We start from the raw sequence: 26294 nt of genomic DNA, 5'->3' as shown, positions 1-26294 counted from the left end.
TGTCACATTTTGCGAATTATCGAAAACTTGCCGAGCTTTTTGTTTTACTTCTTCTAGGTTACTCGATAGATTTTTAAGGTGATGCCTTACATGCCCTGTCTTACCGATTGAAATTATTCCGATTAGGTTTTAGCATTTATTATGCACACCGACCGTGCTTATTTGAAGTTTTTTTTATTTCCACTTAGTCATGCAATGCATAAACAAAAATCCGAGCAGCATTTTCGCTCCTCGCTTCATTCGAAAAGCTACACAGCTCCTGGCTGTTGCCGTCGGAGCAAGATTTCAAATTTGTTGATACCAACTTGATAACCGGGCAAAGGTGGAGTTTGCTCAATCTATTTGACTTTGCACACTACAGCGGGCGCCAAAGTCCACGTTGATATTCGGATCGGATCTGCATTGTTTTCGTTATTTATAGGCAGTGGCGAGAGTGGGTGGAAGTTATTCGTGGAATCACGGGAGAACACTCGTTATCTGTGGTCCGCCTAAGAATCTACGGAAAATACACATATACAGGAAATGATCTTTGACAGCTGTCAGTCCAAACAAGCAGTAAAGAAGTCCATCCGTTTACACGATCATCAATTCAGAGGGCTATTCCTGGCCACTATTTGTTGAAACGATCGACCGTACAATCATTCTCTACAACAAAATGTAATTCAGATATACCACGGTAAACCTACTCGTCGATGTTTTAACCAGTTTAAACCCCGATAAAATGCCTACCTCAAATTGAGTACAGCCACATTTCAATGAAGCTCATTGATGAGCTACTACTCACTTCGTAGGAGGAACGGAGTAAATATAAAACATATGTCATGTAAGTCAGGCCTCGAATAAAATAGTTTAATTTTTTTCACACAATATTTACAACCTTGAAAAAAAAAAACAAAAAAAAACATCCAACTGGTTATCGTCCTGCTTTTCCATTTCATAATTCACGCTGCACAAATTTGCCGCTCATCAATCACTCTTTGCATTGCATCAGATGTAGACAGACCAAGTATGATATCATCAATGTTTCAAGTTAGAGCTAACTTCAGGCCAAGAGGTTCAGGCTAAAACCTTAGTTTCATTACTAACGCATGACATCATATTTGGCCTCATCATACGTGCTAAAATCAGAAAAATTGACTTCAAACCTTATCGTATCTTCAATTTCTGAGAAGATCAAGTGATGTTGTAATGATGAGTTATAACTGTTTATCACAAACTATGACTACTAGTATTTTCCTGTTATTCATGACCTCATCTGTTCTAAATGGGAAATTCAAAGTAGTATCGACTTAGATTTTTGTCCTCGTCCAGGTTGTACATGATGATGAGAGTCAACTTGAAGACATTGCTGCTTGTCCTCGTTGCCTCTGTTTGCAGCTCTTTATTGACCTTGTGGTACTACTGCGGGTTAAAAAATTCAGATTGGAAATCAACCCTGCAGTACAAAGTGAGTAGACTGATCATCGCGTAATGAAAAAAATTGACAAAATTTTCTCCTTAGTCTGGTACGTCATACAAAATTTTTGTATCTACATAGCACAGTGTACTTGATCGGGCTAGTAATGAACTCCCAGGAAATGAAGAAATCGACTGTTATATCAACGGCGAATATTCTATTGGGTGTCGAAAAGAAGGGGATGAAGTTTACTTGCCATTCTCATTCATCCATAAGTACTTTGAGGTGAGAACAATTGGACTATAGACTGATTAGGGAATGGCAGGAAACGTAGCCAGGTGTAGTCCAAAATTGTATGAGTAGAATCTCCTGCCTTGAAAGGCAACTTAATCCCTTTTCCTTCTCACCAGTTCACCTGAAGCTAAATCACTGAAACACTTGAATTATTTTCAGATATATGGAAAGCTTGCAACATATGACGGTCTACAGAGATTCGAGTGGTCTCACAGCTACTCTAAGCTAGTGAGTCCAAAGGGTAAATACGACCCGCGAGGGGTGTTTATGTACTTTGAGAATTACAATGTTGAGGTTCGAGAAAGAGTAAAGTGTGTGAGCGGAAGTGATGGAGTGCCAATTTCCACTCAATGGGAAAGTCAGGGTTACTATTATCCAACACAGATTGCCCAGTTCGGGCTTTCCCATTACAGTAAGAACCTGACCGAGCCAGAACCACATAAAAAAACAATTGAGGATTCCGATAAGACTCAACAAACTTGGACGGTTCCTCAGGGGTCGGTGGTTTCGAGACAATATGATAAACTGGTCAACAGTTATGTTATGAAATATGCCACTCCAGAAACTAGCAGCTCTGGTATATCACTGAAGTTTGATCACGTGCTTGACCTGGTACTGAAATTGGACTTGTGCACTAAGGACAATGGCAGCGTCACCGTTGTACTTCAATCTAGGGAAAAAAAGGATGTGTATTATCTGCACTATACAACAAGAAACTTAGTTATGCACACTAGAGACAATCATATTTATTATGGAATTGGTTTGTCCAACAACCGTTGGAAGCATCTCACTAGAGATCTAGTAGTTGATTTGCAGAAAGGGCTTAATTTGAATGACAAGACAAAGAAGAAATTGTCACGGTCGAAGCTGAAGGTAACCGATTTTCCAACTCTGAAATATTCCTCCATTCCTCCTGCTGATATTCCAACCCTAGAATTTGTTATTTCTAATTAAACATCTGTAACAGAAGCTAAGATTGCCTGGTTGAGAAATCTAATCAACAAGGACTACAATAACACTGATTGTGAGGCGTCTGGTAGAAACCTTAGCCAAAGTCGTGGATTTAAAAAACCAGATCCAAGGAACCATCAATAAGCACGAAGTTAAGGGTGTACAAACGCGTAGGTAAAAATTGTGCCAGGTCAATCAAAATTATACAAGCTGTCCTCACTTTCATTTTGAACATCTGTGTAAAATTTGTAAGTGATTGTCTGAACTATACCAGAGTTATTTTATTTCAAATTTCTTGCGATTTTACATTGATTCTTATAGGAAACTGTCAGGCTCAATGTAAAATCGTAAAAAATTAAAAGTGTAATAACTCTGGTATAGTTCAGACAATCGCTTTAAATTTTTACACAAGTGTTTAAAATAGAAGTGAAAACAATTCGTATAATTTTCATTAGCTTAGCACGATTTTGACCTACACGGTTGTACATCCTTAACGTCTTACTTGAACCTCCTAAACACATTTTGGTGTGTGATTTTCAGGCCATCAAAATGATACTTTATGGTTCTGGAATGATTGACAATGTGACACTCTCGACCAGTGAACATATGGAACAATTTTATGACGCTGCTCGTTGGCTTGCTGCTAATCAAAATGTGACTTCAGGGGGTTGGCCCAATCCCGTTAGACGAAAAGTTGCTACTGGAATGGCGACCCTGGAACCTGGATGGTAGGGTTTCCTTAATTGAACTGATTAGACCTAAAAAAAAAGAAACACGATTCAATGTTAATTGCACAATAATTTGACGTTTGAGAAAATATCTAAACCGGCCAATTACCTGACGAATTCATTAGAAAATTTGTAAATTTAATGAATTTCAGGTACTCCAGCATGGGTCAAGGGCACGCCATCTCAGTATTATCCAGAGCTTATTACCATTCTGGCGAGAAAAGATATTTGCAGGCAGCTATCAGAGGCCTACGACCTTTCAGATTGTCTTCTGCGAAAGGCGGAGTGGCTGCTTCTTTTCTTGGTAAATACATTTGGTATGAAGAGTATCCCACGACACCTTCTTCTTTTGTACTTAACGGTTTCATATTCTCACTGCTTGGCTTATACGATTTGAAAACAATAGCATTAGGCAAAGATGCCGACGAAGCATCGGCACTTTTTGACCAAGGTATGGCGTCGCTAAAAAGCATGCTGACACTCTATGATATGGGTTCAAGAACTACTTATGATTTACGTCACTTTACGCTCAGAACCGCGCCAAATTTAGCCAGGTGGGATTATCATGCAATACACGTCAATCAACTTCTATTACTAAGCACGATAGATAACGACCCAATTTTTACCACGACTGCTGAACGTTGGATAGGATATATGAACGGAAAACGTGCCGCACATAACTAGCTCAACCGATATAGTATTATATCATTTCATTTTGCAGTATTCAACATTCTTTTTCCATTATTATTTGCGTATACGTTTTATTGACTCTACTAAGCAATCACTCGCAGCTAAACACAATATCACTCAACATGTTAGTTGAATATTACAATTAATTTATATATATTATTTTAGTAATTTTATTTGGCAGAGTTGAATGACCTCTGCATACTACATCAAAAACACCATACCCAATAATGCATTAATGCTTCGTACCACCTATGGACTACTTCATTTCTTTACTGCGTCTTTAACTTTCACATCGCGACTGTTATCGGCGCGTATTATTTTCATTATTTATATTAAAGAATATTTTTAGACGAAATAGGTGCTTGTCTTTTGTGCTACAAAAGCGTTAGTTTCGTATTTTGACCGTATTATATTTCACCGCTCATAATCTGTGTATCTGACCAATCGTGCTACTCTTAATAACAATCCTTTCTTCATTTTGTAATCAATCTACCAGTCTCACGAACTATGTGTGAACAAAGTTCCGACTAAATGATAGTACGTGACTTAAATCATATGTTCACTTTTCTTAAGACTCTATAATACATGGTATTCATTTCAAATATAAATATTACCTTTTTTATGTCGATCCACTGAGATAGAAAAAAATTCAATCACTCAAAGATGCTCCTTCCAATGTCGAAGAGTGAACTCAAATGACGATTGATCGTAGATACAGGATTTTTGTGAGTGAGAAAACCGAGGCTGTGACCTATTACTTATTATTTTCATTTTGTATTAGTATTCCATAATTTTATGTACAATTGACTGCTGAACTCTTCGAATCGCAAAAATATGATAGAAACAATTGTAGAGTAATGGAATTCTGACGGTTTTCCGTTTTGCTGCCTAAAAAGATAATCAGTTATCACTTTAATATTATATTATGTTTATATGATTTCGGAATGTGAATTGTATAGATGTAGACCATAAAATTGTACAAAATATGCCACACATATGAGCTTTATGAATCCAACATGTGGATGTTATAATTTATATATATATATATTTTTTTTTTATTTATTCAACGCATAAACATTGAGATTGACGTTACCGATTAAAAAAGTTTTGAAGATTTCCATGTATTGCATCTATGGAACGCCTTAAAAATTTTGGATGTAAATCTATAATTTATTCCAAATTACTAAACGGAACGATTCAAATCATGTGTTTCAAACGATTTTTATTGCATATAATTTTTTTCTCAGTTGTTACTGAAAAGTTACTCAATACTCGATTGATATTCAAATTATTTTATATACTCTCCGTTTATCAAGAATTAATGCGTTCAATCCAATGTATTATACATATAAGTAGTTAAATTTACTTGAGCGAAAATGTGTTTGAGAAAGTATAAATACATAAAATTCATGGTTAAAATTTTACCAAATTGTAAATTTGAAAATAACATGGTATAGAATGCTTAAATCCACTATGCATAAGTGGAGAAATATTAATTCCTGATTTAAGTAGAAACTTGTTACGATAAAAAAATTCAGTTGCAGTCAGGCACATTGTAGTTCTTGTGATGAAATTTACATCAATAGATGTAAACGTAATTAAGTGCAATGTATAATCATAGAAGCAAGTCTACCTATATTTTAGCCGACTGTAGCAGTTTCTAGGTACAAAATAGTGTGTGACATTATTTAATTAATAAGCGCAACTTTAGGAAATGCTTGTTGCACATAATTCCAGCAGTGTTTGGATCAAATATAAATGAGACAGGAGTATTTATATGTACGATAAGACCTTCGTCTCATTTATATTTCATTTGGCATCCCCAGTTCGTTTTGCCCAGTAAACTTGTGTAGATATAGAAAGTAGATAGACGCGAATGGGCATATTCTATACTCGACGAAGGTATAGAAAATACTATAGATTTTTAATGTAAAAGTAGTAACTTTCTACGAAAGTGTAAAACAAGGCTTATTGTACTTTATTCGTTACGTTATGTAATTATTTTTCTATTCACCGACTACTGTTAAAAATGAATCAATATCTTGTAATACTATTTATAATTAGATAGATTGATAACCTAATGAAACAGGGTAGATTTTAGTGATAATGCGATTACATAGATCTTGTAGGTATTTTTTTTAGTATGAACTCTAGATATTCAAATATGTTATTGCAGAATACTGAAATTCTTCGCTCGTTTTATAACTCTGTAACACTTTATTGTGTCTTTATTACACTTTGAGGATATTATAGATATGGAATTTTCATTCATTACTCTGCAATAATATAGTATACTTTTTCACTGATTGCAATACTTTTGTAACTTTTATATAAGATTCAGTTTTACTTACCGGCAATCAGTTGGTAGTTGAGATGAGAATAAATATGAATATATAAAAATTATAACACACTAACACTAACACTAACACTGTCTACACTCTCTGGCATAAAGACTTATTTCTTATGTATCAACGATGATATTATGTTTGATAATTGTAAATATTGTAAGTTCACCAATTAAAAAATAAACTCAAACTGCATTAAAAATATTTGACACACTTTAACGGGCTTTGTGAAAAAATGTGAAACTTATACCGAAAACAGAACTTTAACTGATATTAGGTAATAAAATGGTTCTATAACAGAATTTCTCCAAGTACAAACTTATTTGTATCATTGGCTTTCAATAATTAAGAAAATCTTTGCGTGAGGTAGCACATATTTTTCACATTCCAAACACACTTCTTTAGGTTTCTGTACAATCATAGTTTAACAAATAGTTTATATATATTTAACTTTTGTCACGTTTATAATCCGGTAACTAGCTGCCCGTAAGAGATTAAAAAATTTGAATTCTAATCAGACTTTGAGACCAAATATGTAATTGATATCAGTTAGTCAATGTGATGTACAAAAAAAAAAAACACGATTTGCACAATTCACTAATTCAATGTTGCTATATATCATACTAACAATAAATTCTGCCGAAATTCTGTATTCCAACCACATGTATTGACTTTATACTTCATTTTTGGTTTACACCACTATAAATAAATTTCATACGATACGTGAATTTATTTGTACAGGCCTTAAAATTATTTTCATACACTCTTTGTATACCCATGTATAGTGAATATAAGTTTCGATTAAAAGTGCCAATTACAATAACCAATATTAGTTTTCGTTATAATTCTAATGAAAATATATTTTTTACCTCATATCAAGACAAATTCATTTAAATATATATTATTGTTAGTCAGGATGGACCTATCGGATTAAAAGAAAAATGATGACTGACACAATTCGCTCACTTAGTCTAGTGCAGTATCTCTGAAATCAAATTGAGTGTGAGTGACAAAGGTTGATCGTTAAACCGATATGAAAATAATTAATGTTTACAAATGACTACCACCTAGTTGATTATAATTGAATTTATTAAAGTACGGCATTAGCAATTATATATTCATATAAGTTTGGAATATCAGTTTTTTTGACATGCACTGAAATTGTGATGTATATAAAAATGTGGTCAACTCACAAATTGGAGAAAATGATGACAACTGTAGCTACAAAATGGTAAATATTTATATCTAAATTCAGATTATAGCCTACTTACATGATGATCTACTCCAGAATGTATACTGATCACTTTTGATGCAGTGTCTTGGTAACGTAGCACCTACTTGTCATTTTTTCACTTTTCACTGTAGCAGAATCTATAAGATAATTGTAAGCATAGCAGTGCAAATATCCTAGCTTGAAACCTATAGTTTTTAATCCAGCATCTGATTTGTAAGTTATATTAGAAATATTGCTGATTTCATTGGATCTTGAATAACAAAGCGATAATCTCAGACGTTACCTCGCCATCGATACAAGACACGATCCAATCCTTCGAAGCTGACTAGATAAGATGCAAGTTACATCTTAATTCCTGCATACTACTGTATACATACCTATATGTATGTGTATATATACCTATATGTATGTGTATATATATCTATATGTATGGTATGTATGAATGTGCATATCTAGATATATATGTTATGGTTGAAATTAATCAAGTGTATGTTTAAATTGCAAATCGTTCAAATGTTGTGAAAGTAGCCAGAATAGTTATCTGCCTCCAAGTCCGAAGTGTTGTGAGAAAGATCACCAGTGTTGCACGGGATCGTGGGAATGTTAGAACCTTGGATTGAGAATCCATGGTAATCTTCACGTAGAGAACAAACTGGTTTTAGAGGCGATGGTAAATTAGTGCCCGATGCTTGCGATTCGTCTAGCAAACTATCAGAGGCGTCTCTGTCTTGTAGATACGATTCTTCTGCTGTAAGATCGCATTGTGTATCCAAGCTAATTAGGCTGGTATCGTCATCCCCTTTACTTCCATGCAAACCACCATCTGAGTCAAAGGCTGGGAAATCAAAAGTTGGAGATGGTGTTATGCAATCCTCGATCGAAGGTCCGTTGTAATCACCAACGTGAGATGTCAGTGTTTCATTTGTTTCGTCGTTCAGGGTTTGAGGGTAAATCTGTGGATGAATACTGCGATAAAGTAATGTTGTGAGGATTAAAAAGTATTCGCAAATAGAAAGTAAGTTCACAGAAATTTTCAGCATTTCATATTACAGATATAAGTTGATATTAAATTTGGAACAAATGATTTTACATCAATATTTTGTACTTGTGGTATAATTGGTGGTGGTAGCTGGTAGCTCTCTGCATCAACGCAGTCAAGATTAGTCGGTATCCTTTGACTCGGCGTGATAATAAGGGGAGTGCGAGTTATCGCAGCGTCAACTTCCGCCTCAACTTTTTCTGGGAATTGTTGCATTTTTTTCTTAAGCTCATCGGATTCTGCTATGATTTCCAAATTTTTCGCTTTCAATTCATCCAGCAGTGTTATGTGTTCGCACATCAGGTGTATACTCTAAATTATAAAAATCTGTAAGCTATGAGAGTGTTGGAATTATTCTTCAACGATGTATTCATCATTACCTCGCACATAGTGAGAGCAGATTCCCATGTGCTCGCTGGAACGCGTGCTCCTGACATATATGCATCGAAATCTTTCTGAGGCATGTTTAATGACTCGGCAGTAAGATTTTCTATGAAGGATACTGCGCAACACTGGAACAAAATTGGGAATAAAATTTCTTGAAGGCATGGATTTCAGCAAATTTTATATTCATTGCTTTGAGTTGTGCGGTTCTTCGTAGCCCAGAGTAGAACTAATACCAAATTTGTGAAGTAGTAACCTCCTTCACCAGTCATTAATCTGCTAGCATTACAGAATCGGGTGATGAAATTTATGTTGCTTTTCAATCTTGCAGGATTAGCTTTCAGCACAATGAATATAAGCGCCGGTAAAAATTCATCGGCTGAAGCTGGACCCCCAACAGATTGTTGCAGTAGTACAAATATATTTCTACAACAATGAACAACACAGGCAAGCTTCTCTTGCGGTGCTTTTACAGAGTCCATATTTAATAAATCTGAAACAATTGTTACTATGTTACATTTATGTGAAATTAATCAGACCGATTGAGCTTTGAAGTTTGATTGTTTTACCTGTTATTGAGGTGTAAACAAGCTCTCTCACGTCAGAACTAGTTTCGTGGATTCGACACTCCAGATTCTTTCCGCTCACCCAATTCAACTGCCGTATTCTAAAATTTCCTGATTGATTAGAAAAATTCTCGAGCTTGATTCATAAATCAAATTAATCTTGACCAGATTTGATTGGTTTAGAAAGATGTTACTGACTGAGCATATTTTTCACCTTATCTGTTTCCATCCATTCTCTGAATTGGAAAACTGAGATGTTACCTGTTTTGAATAGCAAGGTCCTTGTCCTCATCTGTAGTTGATGGCGGGCAGAAAAGTATCCTATAGAGTAAGGTCATAGTGTATCTTTCGATGTAGTCTAGTAGTCGATCTTTTGTTTCTGGAGAAACATCTAAAAATTAATAATAATAGAGATTACTGCAGTTCTGTGAATATCCTACGCATGAATAACCAAGAGTGCAATATTACCTGCATAATTGGGACTGTTTTCCATTCGCTTGGCAAATACTTGATAGAAGTTCTGAGTTAGTTCGGATAGCTCCTCAACGCTCTTAATATCCTTCATTTGTAAGATGTTGTTTACGAAGGAATGAATACACTTTCGTACATCTTTCTCAGCCGGAGTCTTAGCGATCTGTACCAGAAGGTCACGGGTCTCCGATTTCACTTTGTCAAGTTCAGGATTATCCTTAACCAGCTCCTGCCATATCTCGCTAAAACCTTGAGCTTAAATAAGGAATATTTCCATCATGACGTTTCACATCTTATCAAAATGAATGACAGGAAAGAATGGAAACACCAAAACTTTACCAGTTGTCTAGAAGTATATTATTATGGTTGTTATTATATAATTAGGTTTCTGCTTTAGTTGAAAGATCGATGAAACGTAATTAAGAATGATGTATCATAGAATGAAAATAAAATGTGAGACATTAAAATAAGGACATACTTTTCGTTGCGGTCTTGCGAAAGACTGACAGCTTTAATAGTTTAGTTTTCTTTTCTTGCTGTCGCTTCTTTTCTTCAAATTTGTAAAAACCGTGCACGGTAGTCTTAGAGCTTGAATCACTGAAAAAATGTAAATATATAACGCAGTTCGAACAATTATTCGTTACCAGTAATATTGACCTAATCAATAAAGGGCTTATCAATAGAAAGTAGTGTCGGTAGTTATACCTGGAATGATTCATTTGATTGATAGCATGTTACAATGTGTCAGTGAATTGTTGCACTGGTATAATAAATACCTTTCGTGAATGCGGGCGTGTTCTCTTTGAGCCCGTTGCTTTTGCAAATGTTCTCTGTGACATTTGCTACAGTAGCCTTGCCATTCTTCGTTTCCAAAATATCCACAACCATTTTTGCACTTTAAATCGGCCTCGTCAATGCGGAGAGTCGGCGTCTTGATCGAGTACATGTCGATAATTGGAGAGTAAAACTCCAACTGGGTGCAGTAAGTTTTCAAATTTGGTTACTTAACGCATTTGCGTAATAAGCGAAATGCAAACAATTGAACCCCTACCTACGAGGAGAACATAACCTCTTCACGTGAGCTGTCAAAAATCGACTGTCCGTCACAAGCACGTCAGAAGAGTCTAACTACGGCAAAGATAAGTTGAGAAATGACCAACGCCCCCAAAAACCTGGTTTACGAAATTAAACTGAACTACGTCTCTGCGTGGCGCAGTGTGAATAGAGTAGTAGCGCGACATTATCTGAAGCGTGCGTCGCGGTCGGTAACAGAATATCGATTTCGGCACGCTGCAGATAATGTCGTGCTATTAATTTATTTACATTGCTCCGAGCAAGGCCGTAGTTTGGTTTAATTTTGTCAAACGTCTTTTGGAGGCGCTGGTCATCTCGCAACTCATCTTTGATTCTTCTTCTGCTTCCTTGTGAAACTCATGTGAAGTGAGTCAATATTCATGAATGGTGTACAAAGTTGACCACCCTCTCTGTGTAAAATGCAGTTGAAGTTCTATGTCAATTCTAAGCACTGAACTATACCAACAAGAAGTCAATACTTGAAACGCCATCTGCAATAAGAGCGACATTCGCGTTTCCATAGCAACCGCGTCATACGAAATTTCGAGCGAAGGCTTGACGTTTCAATGAACGTTGTGGTCAGTGTATAAGGAATCCTTAATTAATTACAATGCAAATGGCAAGAAATGATCAACATACAGCATCCAAGGGTTGTCACTAAGCCCCCGATTAGTAACTTTGCCATGTCCGATAACGGAATGGCACATGGCTTGCCCATGCAGAGGTGCAATTCCGCAGAAGACCGCGTACGGAATTCAAACCCGTCAAGATTCTGCGAAACTAACGGAGGACTGGATTCCAAAAAAGGCGAATACCTGAAAGAAGCAGAGACCCATCCCAATCAGATTAATGCTATGATTGAAAACATTGGATACGACTTAAAAAAGCTGCAAACTACTAGTGATTTTAATCAGAATGTCATCGAGCCAAATTCTTGCTCCTTCGATCAGCTTTGCTCGATGATCAATGATTTGGAAAAAAATTTATCTGGAAATGAAGCACAACTGAATATCGATTCAAATACTACTGGAAGTTTTGTCAATAACGAAGGGGGCCACTTTTATGGAAACGATCAAGACTATTCCATCAATCAGGCAAGTATCGATTGCTCGAGAAAATATCTTGTATTTCCAGAATTTAGAGCGCTTAAACACTGCTGCTAGCTTTTACACCTTTTGATCACAATTTCTTCCCCAATTAGCTTCAACCGGAGAAAGATTACTCCAATCAATCATGCGGGTCTTCTCTGTCAACTTACGAGGACATCATGTCCCTGTTAGGGATTTTGAACCACGAAGGTAAAATATGCGACTCTGACAGTGATGGTATAAGGTATGACGGGAATACTGCAACTCTTTAGCTGTTGAATTTTTACATTTCTTTCTAGGATACCTAGAAGATGTTCCAAACAATCGAGCTTACGCGCATTCAAAGATTATTGAAGCAACACTGAATAGTCGATCTATTCCATACTGTAACAATCAAGGGTAAGATTGGTCATCAAAAATTTGTATGAATTTGTGTTTTTAGCATATGCATTGTATAGTATTTCATATGGAGGCAGTGCTATTTGCGAGTGCAAAGATTTTCGCACCGAGGTGTGATTTGTGTGAATCCCGTTGGTAATGTTTTATGTTTCTTGCAGAATTCATCCCGCACAAACCCATATACCTGAAACGATAAAGGACGATTTAGCGACTCTTAGGTTGCAATTGGAAGAACGGGATGAGACTTTAAAAATTTTAAAAAATGAATTAAAATCACAAAGGCATTCTGCTTGCGAGAAGCTAGAATTGCAAAAAAAGCAGCATTGCACTGAGCTGCAGACTCAGAAGACAAAATATCAGACGACGATAAAGAGGCATCAGAAATTTATCGAGCAAATAATATCAGATAAGAAAAATTTGACTGAGAAATGCAACTCCTTGACTGAGCATATCAAAGAAATGGAAGTGAAATATCATCGGGAGTTAAAAGTTGTGGCTGATAGACACGCGGTGGAACTCCGACGAGCTAGAGAACTTTGTGCCGCTTCTGAAAAGATCAGACGCGAACGTTGGCTAGAAGCAAAAACTTCTAAAATAAAGGTGCTAATCAGATGTACGCTTGTGGAACAACTAACTTTTATCTCACAATCAATATATAAACATGTGTTGGTAAAAAAATGTTAGTATCGAATCTCTAGTCAAATTGTTCCATTTTACTTGTTCAGGAAATGACTGTGAAGGGGCTAGAGCCAGAACTGCGAAGTATGGTAGAGCAGCATCAGCAGGAGCTTCAAGAAATACGCAGTGCTCACATCAAAGAGCTTCAGGATACCGAGCTGCGGACAATTCGCCGCTCAAATCAACAGCTGGAGCAGTTGCGTCTTGAGCTAACTGCGAGCCATGAAAAGTTATTGAGTAGCGAAAAAGATATTCTCAGAACAAGGTACAATGTATGTTCAGACATCACGCAGCTTACTTAGATACCAATAAAAGATTCCGTCTGATAACATTCACAGGTATCAGGAGAAACTAGAACAGCAAGAGAATTTATTTCAAGAACAGCGGCGCAAACTGCTGGACGATCTTGAACGTGAAAAAAATCTGCTAGCTCAAGAACATAAACGACTCAATGCTGAGAGAGATGCTGCGATAAGTCAAGCACGTTCACAATTCAATGTACGTTCAGGTCATACTGAAACTAATAATGACTTATACCAAGCAACGATGCATGAGAATAATAACGGGAACCCAATCGTTTACAGGAAAAAATCAATACTTTAATACGACAGCATCAGATCGAGAAAAAAGCTGTTCAAGAATCACTTAGGGTCGAACAAGAGACATGGATGGAAAACTGCAGGAGACAGCACAATATGAAATTAGAAAAAATGGAAACACGGCTGAGAGATGAGTGCAATCGAGAGCGTGACAGACAAATAGAACTGGCTATTGAAAGGCTCGAGAAGGAAACTCTTGACATGAAAACTAGTCTTCAGCAAAGTTCGGAAAACCGGCTCAGGTACTAAATGTGCCCATTCATACACGTTGATTGTTACCCACTTTAAATAACTTTTAAAATTGTTCAAGATGTATGAAAGAAAAATATGAGGCAGAGCTACAAGACTTGAATAACAGCAAAGAATTGCTGACAAGTAAAGTGACCTCCGTGCAGGAACGCCTCACAGAGACTACGACGCAGCTTCAAATAACTGAGGGAAAACTTCAGCAGTGTATGATCCAGCTAAGTAATTCTAAACAGGTATGAGGTGTAATGTTATTGTCGAAATCAGTTGTGGAATATGATAAGCACTCAATACAAACAATTCTTATTCGTTCTCAACAAGAGCGTAGATCAATTGACGATTGAGAGAGACGATGCAAAGAAGATTGTTAGGAAGGAAATTGAGATGGAAAAACGAGAACTGGAGAATAAAATAGCCTCTCTTCACCGCGAACTTACTGAAAATAATTCTAATAGAGATGTTCAAATGGCTCAACTTTATAGCAGGTAAGGAATAGTTAATTCTATCGACTTTATCCGATATTCATTCATGTTCATTGTTGTAGGGTCAAGTTAATAGTAACGCAAAAGGATCTGGCAATAGGGAAATTCGCCAAAGAGATTGATGAAGCAAAGAAGAGATGCGATCATCTGGAAAAATTATTAGATCAACAGAGGAAGGATTACATACTTCAGTCTTTATAGATATTAAGTGTAAATAAATATGTTTTAATTTTAACCCTCGCACATCACTGCGCTACAGGTTTAAGTTGTTTTAAATGTAAGTTTTTTCGTAACAAGCATTTCTCAGTCTAGGCAAGCACCCAATCCTACGCGATATTTTGAATTAACTGCATTTGAAACACGCCTATTTAACACAGACATTGCAGGAAATATACCTTCGTTGTTTATAACTGTATTATCTGTAATATAAGTTTATACTTCGACAATTTCTTATTTTTTAAATGCGTTTACAATAAGCTACATACTACACAATAATTTCAAGAGTCGAACTGAGAAATTGTGGAGAAAAATGCAGATGTAGGCTTTAATTTTTAGTACCAGCCCATATTTATTTAACGCTCTTCATCACTGAAAACAATGACACAGTAAGAATTTGTACGCTTTAGAGAAAAAAAATTCTGTTACGGTTTTCATAAAATAGATATATATACATATGTGTATATATATATGCGTGGATCTTGTTTAATGCATGTTTGTGTGATAAATTATTTTGTGAAAATAATAAAAAAAATTGTAATTTCCATCAGATAGTCCATCTCACGTTGAACCCATTTATGATCAACGAGATGTTCCGAAAGGTGACAAACTCTAGAAGGAAATAATCGGAAAATAGTCTAATCAAAGTGGACCTATCGTTTCTTACAGATCCGTAATTATGTCTTCAGCACGTTGGTAGTCACGAAATGTTTCCACTTTTTAAAATCACACTCTCTTAACAACTTGTACAACATCTTCATCACATAAGATATGATCTTTTCCAACTTTTTGAGGCTGGTGCTTTACCGATGAGCCCCAAACAAGCGCGCTGAAATATTAAATATATTATGGTTAATTGTCTTCGACTTAGAGAAAATGCGGAGATTAGAAAAAGACAACCAATGAAACTGACTATTTGAACTCTTTAGCAATGGAACGATGCAGTTTGTTGCAAAAATCCTCGACTGATCTTCGCTCGATGTTCAATACAACTGGCGAGTTGTAATCAGGAAGCTGGCCTTTTGGTTTTGTATAACTGTAAATATTACAATAATAACACAGTCATTTTTAAAATTCACTTATAGGACTATAATAAATTTGCTACACATACGTACATTCTCACAAGTTGCAAGTACTCCCACATTTTTTCAAGTAAATCATCAAAATTCCATTTATGGTGGGCAGAGATTGGTACACAGTGTGGTATTTTGTAAATAACGTCCAACTCCTCGATACTAATTTGATCTGTGGGGGGGGGGAAACAGTATAATGATCATAATTGAATAACAATGTAACAACAGTGATCCATTCTCAGCTTTTCTCGACAACTCGACATTTATGATAGTTAATTACCTATTTTGTTGAGAAGGTAAATGCAGGGTACATAGACACGATTACCCTCAATAACATCAATAAGATCATCCGAAGTAGCGTCGTAGCGGAGAGTTATGTCCGCATTGTGAATCCTGTACTCTGAGAGGATAGATTTTACGGTGTCTAAATCGAGTTCGGATTGTACGCACTGTTGAACACAAGATTTTTTTTTTTGTTAAATTTAAACAAATTCAACAGCTACCACGCTGTACATAAATCCAAGAAAAATTAGCTAACTGAAACCAATTCACAATTCTCACCATGGTTTGTAGATTGATTCCACCCTTATCTTTTTTTCTGAAAGTAATATTTGGAGGTTGCTTATTCAGCCGCAGACCGAATCCCTCGAGTTCATGTTCAATGAGCTTCTTGTGACCAAGAGGCTTGAGAACATCTAATACAATAAATATAAGGCTGCATGTACGTGCAACTGCGATAACCTGTCTTCCTCGACCCTTGCCATCTTTAGCACCTTCGATAATACCAGGAAGATCTAGAAGCTGGAATGTAAAATTCATGACATATTTATCGTTTTGTTTGGTTCGTATTACCAGATAGGATAATTTTAAGAATTCCGGACTCTCTATCAATTGCAAACCTGAATTTTAGCTCCTTTGTACTTGATGCAACCAGGGACGGTAGTGAGGGTAGTGAATTCATATGCAGCTACCTCGGAATAAACACCGGCAAGAGTGCTGAGCAAGGTTGATTTGCCAACGGATGGAAATCCTGTTGTAACGCAAGACGGGATGTTATCGAATGCAGTTAATCAGAGTGCTTTCAATATTTACCGACAAACCCAATTCTAGCGTCACCGGTTTTGGCTACTTCGAAACCCTGTTCTCCGCCTCCACCGCCTCCCTTGGGGGTGATCAGTTCTCTTCTAAGTTTGGCTAGCTTTGCCTTAAGAAGACCCAAGTGGCCGGACGTCGCCTTGTTTTTTTGGGTCCGAGCCATCTGAGAATCGAGGTTTCATGTTATTAGAGGATGTCGAGTGATTTGAATGGGTATGCGGACACCGAAGCTGTTCAAAAATTAACGCATTTATAGGTTACCTCAGCCTCGATCGAGGCGATCTTTTCCAATATAGTGCTCATCTTGTATTGGTTTTAAGGGTAGTTTCCTGGCTTCAATTGTACTCTCAAGGCACTCTGCAACCTCTTCCGAAATACATTACGCGGCGAACGTTGCCACCGTTCTTTATTCAACACGTGTACTGGTACATGCCTTTAACCGCGAACGGAACGAGATAGACGTTGCTGCAAAAAGGTTAACAGATGAAAAAAAAATAGAAATATTCAACTTCTGATCATAGACTAAGAATTACTTGGATTTACTCAAGTCCGTCATCCTCATTGTAGATTGTAGCCATCGGGCTTGTACACCATAGACTTACAAGATAATACAGACAGACTATGCCATCTGTGCAGCTAGCTGAAGCCGTAATTAGAAAGAGAGAGCAACAGCTGAAGATGGTCCTCTCCTCCAACCATGGGTCTGACGATTGCAGAAGTGGCTAACTATGTGGAAACACCACAGATAGCGCTTCAGTTTTCCAAGTTGGGCGCCATTTTGCATTTAAATGGCGCGGCGCGCGTCGCTGGCGAAGTCTTACGAGGGCGTTCGAATCGTGGTTCGAACTTTCCCGTGGGTTGACCGGCGAGTGGGCGAGTATAGGCGTTGAAAAATCGGAATACGAGAGAGCGCGCGACTGGGCGTGCGGCAGGCAGGGGTGGGCGCGAGTGGGAGCGAGCGGGCGAGTTTAATGCGTAAGACGAGAAGGATACTCGGTAAGGGTAGACGTAGGCTGTTTAAGGGTAGGCAGGTATTCAGGGAGGCGAGTGCGAGTCGAATAATATAAGCGAATACGAGTAGGAAAGAAGAAGAAGAGGAAACCTTCGCCGGGCGCGAGGCAAGTGAGTGGGAGGAATATAGCGAGGGCGAAGAGGGCAAGGTGGGTGCAGAGGGCGAGGGTGAGGGTGTCCGTACGTACACGGAGAGAGAATCGATCTAAAACTAGGAGTCGCCGCAGTAACCGCTGGGAGGAAGCCACTGTTACAATTTGGCCCATATGCGTTAGTGAAATCTTAGATCGGGTAATTGTAAGATACCTAGTAGGATGAGGGATTTCCTGGTAGATGTAGTTTCCAAGGGACCCGTTTGTTAGGGTCCGTTGTTTAGACCGCCTCTACCCGGCATCTCCGAGAACCGCGCGATCAGAATGCTGCAGCGTTCGGTCCGCTACTTCTTTTAAATAAGTGCTTGTGGGACGGTCCCGTACCTGCAGGGATATGACGTAATGGCAAGAGAGGTATGGCAAAATCTTTTTTATTCATATATCTCAAGATTGTGCACACGAGTCTTCCCCTGTACCATCCCTGCATGCGCGCCCCTTCCATTCGTTCGTTGGGTGCACTATACATCAATTTTATCATCCTCCCGTGACATTACTGATTTTCAATAACATTCGCAACTCCCTTATTTGTAATATCGTTTTTATTCTCCCAGGGATTCAAACCCCGTCCCCTTGTCACCCTTGTCGTGGAACGCTGATACGTGTTTGCAGTGGCGAGATTATTTTCCTCCCTACACACCCGTGACCTACTTCCCTGGGAGTTGACCCCGTGCAGTCGTTCAACGTACGCGGTCCTCTTCATTCTTACTTTGATCTCTCGCGGAGACCTCGTTATCATTTTACTTCGAGTGTACATACTTTTTGAATTTTTAATTATCGCATCCATAGCTCACGTCTCGTATAATCGTTTATCGTGTCGTACCGTACCGTTATTTGATCCCTTAATAACAATTTATCACCATCGAACAGAAGTAATCCATTTATATCCACAACGATTTAAGCGTTATTGTAACGTTAGATTCCGATATCGATCGATAGTTATTTTAATCTATATTAATGCGAATGCCAGCAGAGGTGAGCCGAGAAAATCTACAATTATACTTATAGCTCTTACATTTCATTCATTATTTTTCGAGTGATGATATATTCGAAAAAACGCCCGTTTGTCTTCCGTCTGAATTCTTCGTTACTGTGAACAATTATTCAATGAATTTTCTGCCGTGCAGAGAAGCTTTCTATATATATATTTTTATATGTAACAGAGTGTTTAAGATTAAATGGGTGGTTTATTGATAAAATATTTATACCATAAGTATTCGGTGTCATCAAGTATAAGTATATCGTTAGACGAGCATTGCAGTTTGATAATTTGTCATATTATGTATATTTTCATGAGTATGGTTGAATGAGGTCAGTGTTTTCGACCATAAGTCGCGCGTGCGCTTTTACCGCTTAGCGCCACCCTGTTGAAAACGTTAAAAAGTAACCCAAACATAATTCGCAAACCTTTTCAACCCAGCTCCTCAATATTTATTCAAACTTCTTTTCCATTTACCTTAAGTATTTTTTTTTTAATTGCTCCCGGCAAGCAGAAAGAACGCGTCAGAAATTTCACGTATACTTATAACGATTGCATTTATTCATTTGGGTATTAATATATGTAATTTTTCACGGGATTGTCTCGAGGATTGAGCCTAAAAAAGGGAAAAAAAATAATTGCACATAGGTATATGTATATATTCAAGATACTTCAGCCCATTGCTATGCAAATTTTGCCCGGTACCCTAAATTGATGCGAAGGGAGGGGGATAACTAACGTTTCAAATCGTATTTTATACCACCTGCAGACCCCTCTTCAACTTTTCTCTTAAAAGCATTTTGTCTAATTACTGGATATCTGTCACGCCCAGTTGAAAAGACATGGTTATAGACCACCGCTCGTTTTATACAAATTGCATCCAATCCGCTGCACTCTGTTATCATTATTCATATTTATTCATACCAGTGGTGAAATAATCAATTCTTAAGAATAGTGAACGTGCAGTGTCGTTACATTGAATTGAGAATTAATCGAGATCGATTACGTATATTATCACTGATTCATTAGTGGCCAGTCTCATTAACCTTCGCTGCAGAGTCAAATTATTTATCAAATAAATGTTGGTGTCATCCGAGAAGATCCGCAGATGCGAATCTTTGATCGGTGAATTTTTCCAGCCAACGATTCGTTCGATGCCCTATGCAGTATATTGTATTCCAACGTTATACTGCCTCCGCAAATGTGCGCTGCTATATATAATTGCTTGTCTATTGTGCCGCAGGAGTTACGGAGCAAAAGACCTTTTAAGATATGGGACAGTTGGCGAAACGTAAGAAAGGGACTGGTCGTTAGCAATTTTGAAGAACTGTTACACCGCGGTGAGTAAATACAAAGTTACTTCGTCGATAGTGAACCGTATAAACACACCCCCTCATTCGGGGTCAATCGTAAACCAAAAGTAAGCACAGTAAATGAAAAATTCTTCACTTGTACAAGTGTCTCATCCCAGTGATGGTTCACAGTGATGGATACAGTGTTTAATAAAGTCTGTAATTTTTGCTTTCCACCCCGCTATAAGTGTGTCGAATGAACGAATGACGACGATGATGCCGATGTGATAACAAGGAATCCGATCTTGCATGTAACACAATTTATATAAGGCGTTGAAAAACTATCAGTAGGTTCTGAAAGATCATTGATTGGGGCAATGTGATGACGGTGTTGTTATATTTTAATTTCAGGTAAAGAAAAATTGGGCGTTCCCCAAAATGAGAAGGTCTCTTTAGTGCTCGAATCGGATGGTACGCAGGTCGAGGACGGGGAATATTTCAAGACTTTAGCGAACAACACGATACTGCTACTCCTGCGACATGGTGAAAGGTGGTGTCCCACTGGCGTTGACATCATTCGGGCTGGTACGACACGTTTCCTTGGCTCACTCCAGCTCTGCCTTATACTTGTCACTCCTCTTGCATGAAGTTCCGATCGCTGACCATCTCCTCACTCATCGTTTTCGATCCCTGTTCTATTCTCCTTCTTCTTCTTCTCTTTCTTCTTCTCTTTTACCTTTATTCTTCAACCGATCATCGCACAACCTGCATCGTATAGAAATCGCAAGGCGTTAAACGGAATTATGGAAAATGGTGTGCAGGTGAATCATGTTAACGAACGAACAACCGAAGATCGTATTACACGATTACCTCTATTGGAATTCAATTTTTGTTTATAAGGAACAATTTGCGAAGGAGGTCAATCGTCAGATTCCAATTCTTCCAACGCTCTGCACGTTGTATATGTGTACAGGGTGTCCCAGAACTGAGTACATAAAATTATAGGGGTAACAGAGGGGTCGAATTAACTGAGTAAATTAAACCGAAGAACATGTGCTTTCCGAAGTCGCGTTTGCGAAATGTGACCGGTTAACCCTAATAGGTTACTTGGGGTGAATTTCACCCCAAACATATTTCAAACTTCTCGTAGAGTCCCTTAGACGTGAAAACAGACCTCGTGGCACCGTTTTTCATGCCTTTTGTTTCTAAAAATTTTTGACACTTTTTTTAACTGTGCCAATGTTTTACAATATTTAAACAATTAATATTGAATAGAAAAAGTGAGAGAGTTTTTTCTGCGATCCGACGTACACGGCAGGACACGATTAATTACTTTGTGTAATTAATTACGTCGAAATTACTAATTACATTGCGTTACATTAGTTATTCGTGATTGAGTAGAAAAAGAAAATACCGATTACAATTGTAATTTGTAATTAGAATAATTTGAAATATAAAATACGAGTGTGATTAGTATAGTTTTTCCTTCCGATTACAAATTATGAATGTAATTGGTATCAGTTTTTCTTCGTATTACAAATTACGTCTATAGTTATTGTTGGTATCGGATTTTCTTCTAATTACAAATCTAATTGGTATTGTCTTTTTTTTTCACAATTACAAGTTACCAATTTAATTGATAATTTCTATGTAATTAATTACACAGAGTAATTAGTGGTGCTCAACATTTATTGTTATCAGGATTTTTTAACCGGTCGTATCTCACCCCCTCTATTACCCCTGTAATTTTGTGTGTTCTTTTCCTCTTGCACTAACTTCTCTCGTTTACTCATCGCATCAATATTGTTTCCTCTCTTTCGTTGTTTTTGCCTACGTCTCTTCTTCTACAACCATTGCTACGATCATTGATATCACTTCCTCCTCGAAATTGTGGGCAGGGTGGTCGGGTGCAGCCTGAATTGCCACGTAATGGGCTCGCATATAACCATTACGGGGTGCGACTACCGCAGTATTGTGAACATTAGTTGCGTCTGACCAGCAAGCGGATTAAAGGGATTGGCAGTAGTAGTTCAGACGGTACGATCCGGCTCTCTGGAAGTTGAACCGATCCGTAGTTTTTTTTAACCCCCTTTTCAACATTTAAATGCGATAAAGTTACGCGCTTTGTGTTTCTTGTTTGTCGAAAATGATAGAAAAAAAACAATAAAAATAAAAAAAAAAAAATAAATAAACAAAAATTGATATTATTACAACGAAATGATATATAACAGTGCGATTCGTTGTGTGATAAGGTTGAGGCGTATTGTAAAAAACGTTGAACGTTGTGTTTGTTGCAGCGATTTCGGCGATACCGAAAATAGTCTGCGAAACGATCCACGCGTTGGAGTTGCACGATGAGACGCCATCCTGGAAAATTATGGACAATAAAGGACGTGTCACAGTGGTGCTCCACTGGGATCAGCGGTCATCGTCGCAGGTTCAACAGCAGCAGCAACAGCAGCAGGGGGGAAAGTCACAGGACGGTCAGAGCTCGAAATATTCTCCAACGAAGAAGAGCGAACTGATTTCGGGTGGTCAGAGACCGTCGTTAGTGATACAGACGAGCTTGGACAAGCTGCAGAATTATCACGACGGGATCGGGATCGGTATAGGTAACGGAAAAGCTGGAGGTCACGGAGCGGGCGACTTAGGAGGAGGCGTTGGTGGTGGTGGTGGTGGTGGTGGTGGTGGTAGTGGTGGTAGTGCCGGTGTTGGTAGTGGTGGTGGTCCTCGTTACAGCAGCCCTCAAATAACTGTGATAAATCATGACGATATGGTACAGAAGAGTTTTACTAGTCCGAGTCATAGTTCCTACGGTCCGATGCTGGCCTCCAGCTTATTACCGGGATCGTCAAGCAGCGGGCCTTCTACATCTGGTAGCCGTCTCGTTAAGCAGGGTACCAACTCGTTCGACAGTACCACAATCCATATCCACACACCAGAGTGTTCGAATCACATCCATCAGCCTGTAGCGAGGAACGGTAGTCCCGTGAACGGTGCCGACGGAGGAAGCGCGGCCGAGTGCGATTTTCACTGCTGCGCACTCCACGAGGAGGGTCGTCGTATAGCGGTTCACAAATCCGTTGCGACATCGCCTATCCAGGACGCCCAACATCAGACGCCGTCGCCGCAGCCGCAGTCCTCGCTTTCGGACGGCACGAGGCGTTCCGGGGTGATAAAAGGGCACGTCAGGTTCCGGGACGACGAGAGCGAGGCGGGACCCAGTCACCAGTACCGTGCCGGAAGTTCGTCGGGTCAGTTCCACGGGCACGGAGGTTCCCATACCCATCACCATCACAATCATCTGCACCAGGATCACGACAGCTCCGAGTCTGAAACGGAGAATACGATAATGGAGGACGAGGTAGTGACTTCGGAAAAATTTTTACTTCTCATCGATCAGCTCACGGTAGATCAGAAGCACCATCTTAGCATCAAGGATATCGGTATTATACTAGAAAGGCTAAGCTCGAAGATACTGGACGTCGAGAGATTGGACAGGGAGAGCGAGAACGATGGATGTTACAACTGGACTATTAAGGCCGTTATTAGGGGCGACGTGCTCAGGGAACTAGGTGTTATTTACAACGGGAATTACTACGCCATCTCGGAACACCCCGGGTACAGGGAGGAGCTCGAGGAGAATAACGAGGATAACGACGACGACGACGACGACGACGATGAGGAGGAGGAGGAGGAAGATAGACTTTAATATGACGCTGTTTTAATAGTTAGATAGATTATACCTATACCTATTATTAATGGTTATTATTAACTATTATTAACATAGTATGTACTAAACACATAAAAACGTGATTTTTTTCAAATGTTTTCATAATAAAAAAAAAGAAATAAAAAAATAACGCATCATGATAAGAGGGGGGGAAAAAAAAATAAATAAATAAATAATAAATAAATAACGACGAAAGAAAACGGGGGGGAGGTGAAAAAAAATGATAGAAAAAAAAGGAAAAAAAACAAAAAAAAAAAAACTTGACGAGAAAGAGAAAAAGAGACGAAATAAAATAATTGAAACGAAATGAAAAGAAAAGAGGAAAAGATATGGAAGAAAAATAAATAAAAATAATACGATATAAACACTTTAGCTCTATAAAGACGGTTGTTGAAAATATGTACTTATTAAATAGTCTGTATACATTATGTAGGAATCATTGGGATACGGATTCATCTCCGTAACCGTCCACAACACTGCCCTATCTAAAAACAAACAATATGAATATATTATAAAAGTTCAATCCTGATATATTGACATCTGTCCGTATTATCATTTTGTATATCTTCATTACATCGACTATCTCCCGATGTCCTATCGAAAACAATTTTTTCTATAATCAAATCACTCACGAATATGTATATACACATATACATATATGTACAATATATGCGTATGTATATATATATATGTACAATAATCTATCGCTTGAATTCACTTTAGACAAATACGGGAGATTTGCATAGATTATAATATGTACATGCATAAAGTCAATTCTCCAGACTGTAGCCGTATAAAACAATTTGCAATGCAAATCATGCATATATTCAGTTTTTATCAGACTTGGAAGTCTGGTTTATCTATACCATTGAAGAAATTGATGAACACGTATTATTTTGTTCGTTTTTTTTTTCGTCTCTCAAAGAATCTCAGTAGTCATTGACTAGAAATCAAAGTCACACCTATAACGTTACAGTAATAAACGGAAATATATCGTAAAATTTTTGTTATTTTTTTCATGCCGTTTACGTATATAACACCTGTAATAGTCGTGGAATAGTTCGAGCTTTTGAAAGAAAAGAGAAGAAAAATGAAAAATTCAAAACTAGTATCATTATAAACTGCCCGATCCTGTGTTTTCCCGTATTTGTCAAAGTTTACTCATTAACACCGGTCTCGTTTTTTTTAAAAATCGATCGTGTTCACTCGATTTCAGACTTATAAACGTATTCATTCGCATACGAGTCAACCGATAATTACGATTAGCAATTTTAAATATCGTCTTACATCCCCCTCCCGCCCCAAGCCAAATTCATTTGCTAAACTAAATCCTATAACACGCATACCTGTATAACATCAGCGTAGAACAATCACTCGTTGTATTATTTATCAGCGAATATATGATATGTGATATATATATACATATATATTATATGTATACCTATATTACAACGTAAAGAAACTGCCAATGAATTAAAAAGTTAAGTTTTATATAAAGTCGCTGCGTTTATGGTGTTAGGAGAAGGAAACGACGTGTGTAATCATCTCTAACATCCGGCATCGCGATTAGGTAAAAATTGACGTATACAGATATAAATTTTCCTATGTTCGTTGCTACCAGAGCAGTTTCCCGGGTTATAACTTTAGGTACTATTATACAACCCAGAACTTTACCGCAATGCAGCGCAATTTATACAATACATCTCTGCTGTTGATAATTATTATCATTTGAACAAGCGCACGAGATGAGTTTTGACGTATATTTCAAACTCCGTTAGGTGTGTTTAATTAATCCGTTACAAACTGAAACACTTTAATATATTGATTACAAAAATACTCCGATGATAACGAGTTTGAATCTAAGGAAATTCGTATGGATATTCCTTTTCTTTTTTTTTTTGAAATATACAATACGACATCTAATCCTATGATTTGAAATATTTTTTTCAATGTGAAATAACCCCATTGATCAGCATGTCGCATCTTCTATATCGGTACATAGACGATGCCAGTGTTCAATTTCAACTCCAGACAGAATTAGTTACAGTGTTGGGTATATACGCATATGTATACATGTATATA

At 37.7% G+C, this 26294-nt stretch overlaps 5 protein-coding genes and 1 long non-coding RNA gene across 8 annotated transcripts in view; 3 read left to right on the top strand and 3 right to left on the bottom strand.

The window, feature by feature from the left end:
• The first annotated feature begins 383 nt into the window (after window positions 1-383).
• LOC107221644 (D-glucuronyl C5-epimerase B) lies at window positions 384-7065 on the top strand. Its single transcript, XM_015660713.2, has 6 exons — window positions 384-823; window positions 1312-1447; window positions 1538-1681; window positions 1850-2563; window positions 3182-3369; window positions 3522-7065. Coding segments are annotated over exons 1-6 (1716 nt in total). The 5' UTR covers window positions 384-821; the 3' UTR covers window positions 4054-7065.
• On the bottom strand, window positions 7050-11264 carry LOC107221621 (rab5 GDP/GTP exchange factor). 2 transcript variants are annotated; one of them, XM_046731188.1, is made up of 10 exons: window positions 11150-11264; window positions 10875-11071; window positions 10577-10695; window positions 10096-10353; window positions 9889-10018; window positions 9631-9728; window positions 9298-9554; window positions 9058-9189; window positions 8729-8989; window positions 7050-8591 (listed from the first exon to the last, which is right to left on the bottom strand). In XM_046731188.1, the coding sequence occupies exons 2-10, from the start codon at window positions 11042-11044 to the stop codon at window positions 8148-8150; spliced, it is 1869 nt and encodes a 622-aa protein (XP_046587144.1). In that variant the 5' UTR covers window positions 11045-11071; window positions 11150-11264; the 3' UTR covers window positions 7050-8147. The 2 variants fall into 2 exon arrangements, with proteins under 2 accessions (XP_046587144.1, XP_015516159.2); XM_015660673.2 differs by having other exon boundaries at window positions 8744-8989; window positions 10875-11204.
• An 82-nt stretch (window positions 11265-11346) lies between these two features.
• Window positions 11347-15283, top strand: LOC107221617 (centrosomal protein of 131 kDa). The gene is made up of 10 exons (XM_046731187.1): window positions 11347-12266; window positions 12374-12470; window positions 12560-12659; window positions 12818-13259; window positions 13385-13602; window positions 13676-13835; window positions 13922-14178; window positions 14247-14418; window positions 14504-14667; window positions 14727-15283. The coding sequence occupies exons 1-10, from the start codon at window positions 11799-11801 to the stop codon at window positions 14863-14865; spliced, it is 2217 nt and encodes a 738-aa protein (XP_046587143.1). The 5' UTR covers window positions 11347-11798; the 3' UTR covers window positions 14866-15283.
• Window positions 14869-17539, bottom strand: LOC107221619 (GTP-binding protein 128up). The gene is made up of 8 exons (XM_015660670.2): window positions 17310-17539; window positions 17046-17211; window positions 16853-16983; window positions 16515-16754; window positions 16234-16402; window positions 15996-16125; window positions 15794-15916; window positions 14869-15709 (listed from the first exon to the last, which is right to left on the bottom strand). The coding sequence occupies exons 1-8, from the start codon at window positions 17349-17351 to the stop codon at window positions 15607-15609; spliced, it is 1104 nt and encodes a 367-aa protein (XP_015516156.1). The 5' UTR covers window positions 17352-17539; the 3' UTR covers window positions 14869-15606.
• Window positions 17540-17936: 397 nt separating this feature from the next.
• On the top strand, window positions 17937-24385 carry LOC107221649 (uncharacterized protein DDB_G0272682). Of its 2 annotated transcripts, none has more exons than XM_046731190.1 (4): window positions 17937-18565; window positions 20431-20527; window positions 20891-21064; window positions 22777-24385. In XM_046731190.1, exons 1-4 carry the CDS (start codon window positions 18554-18556, stop codon window positions 24189-24191), a joined length of 1698 nt encoding a protein of 565 aa, XP_046587146.1. In that variant the 5' UTR covers window positions 17937-18553; the 3' UTR covers window positions 24192-24385. The 2 variants fall into 2 exon arrangements, with proteins under 2 accessions (XP_046587146.1, XP_046587145.1); XM_046731189.1 differs by lacking the exon at window positions 17937-18565 and adding an exon at window positions 18665-19183.
• Window positions 23747-26294, bottom strand: part of LOC124292859 — a 73037-nt gene continuing 70489 nt past the window's right edge. The window contains exon 4 of the long non-coding RNA XR_006902802.1: window positions 23747-23811. This is a non-coding gene — a long non-coding RNA (uncharacterized LOC124292859). The remainder of the gene's footprint in view (window positions 23812-26294) is intronic.

Source organism: Neodiprion lecontei, chromosome 2 (assembly GCF_021901455.1).
Source record: "Neodiprion lecontei isolate iyNeoLeco1 chromosome 2, iyNeoLeco1.1, whole genome shotgun sequence".
NCBI lineage: Eukaryota > Metazoa > Arthropoda > Insecta > Hymenoptera > Diprionidae > Neodiprion > Neodiprion lecontei.
This window is presented reverse-complemented; position numbering and strand designations above follow the sequence as displayed.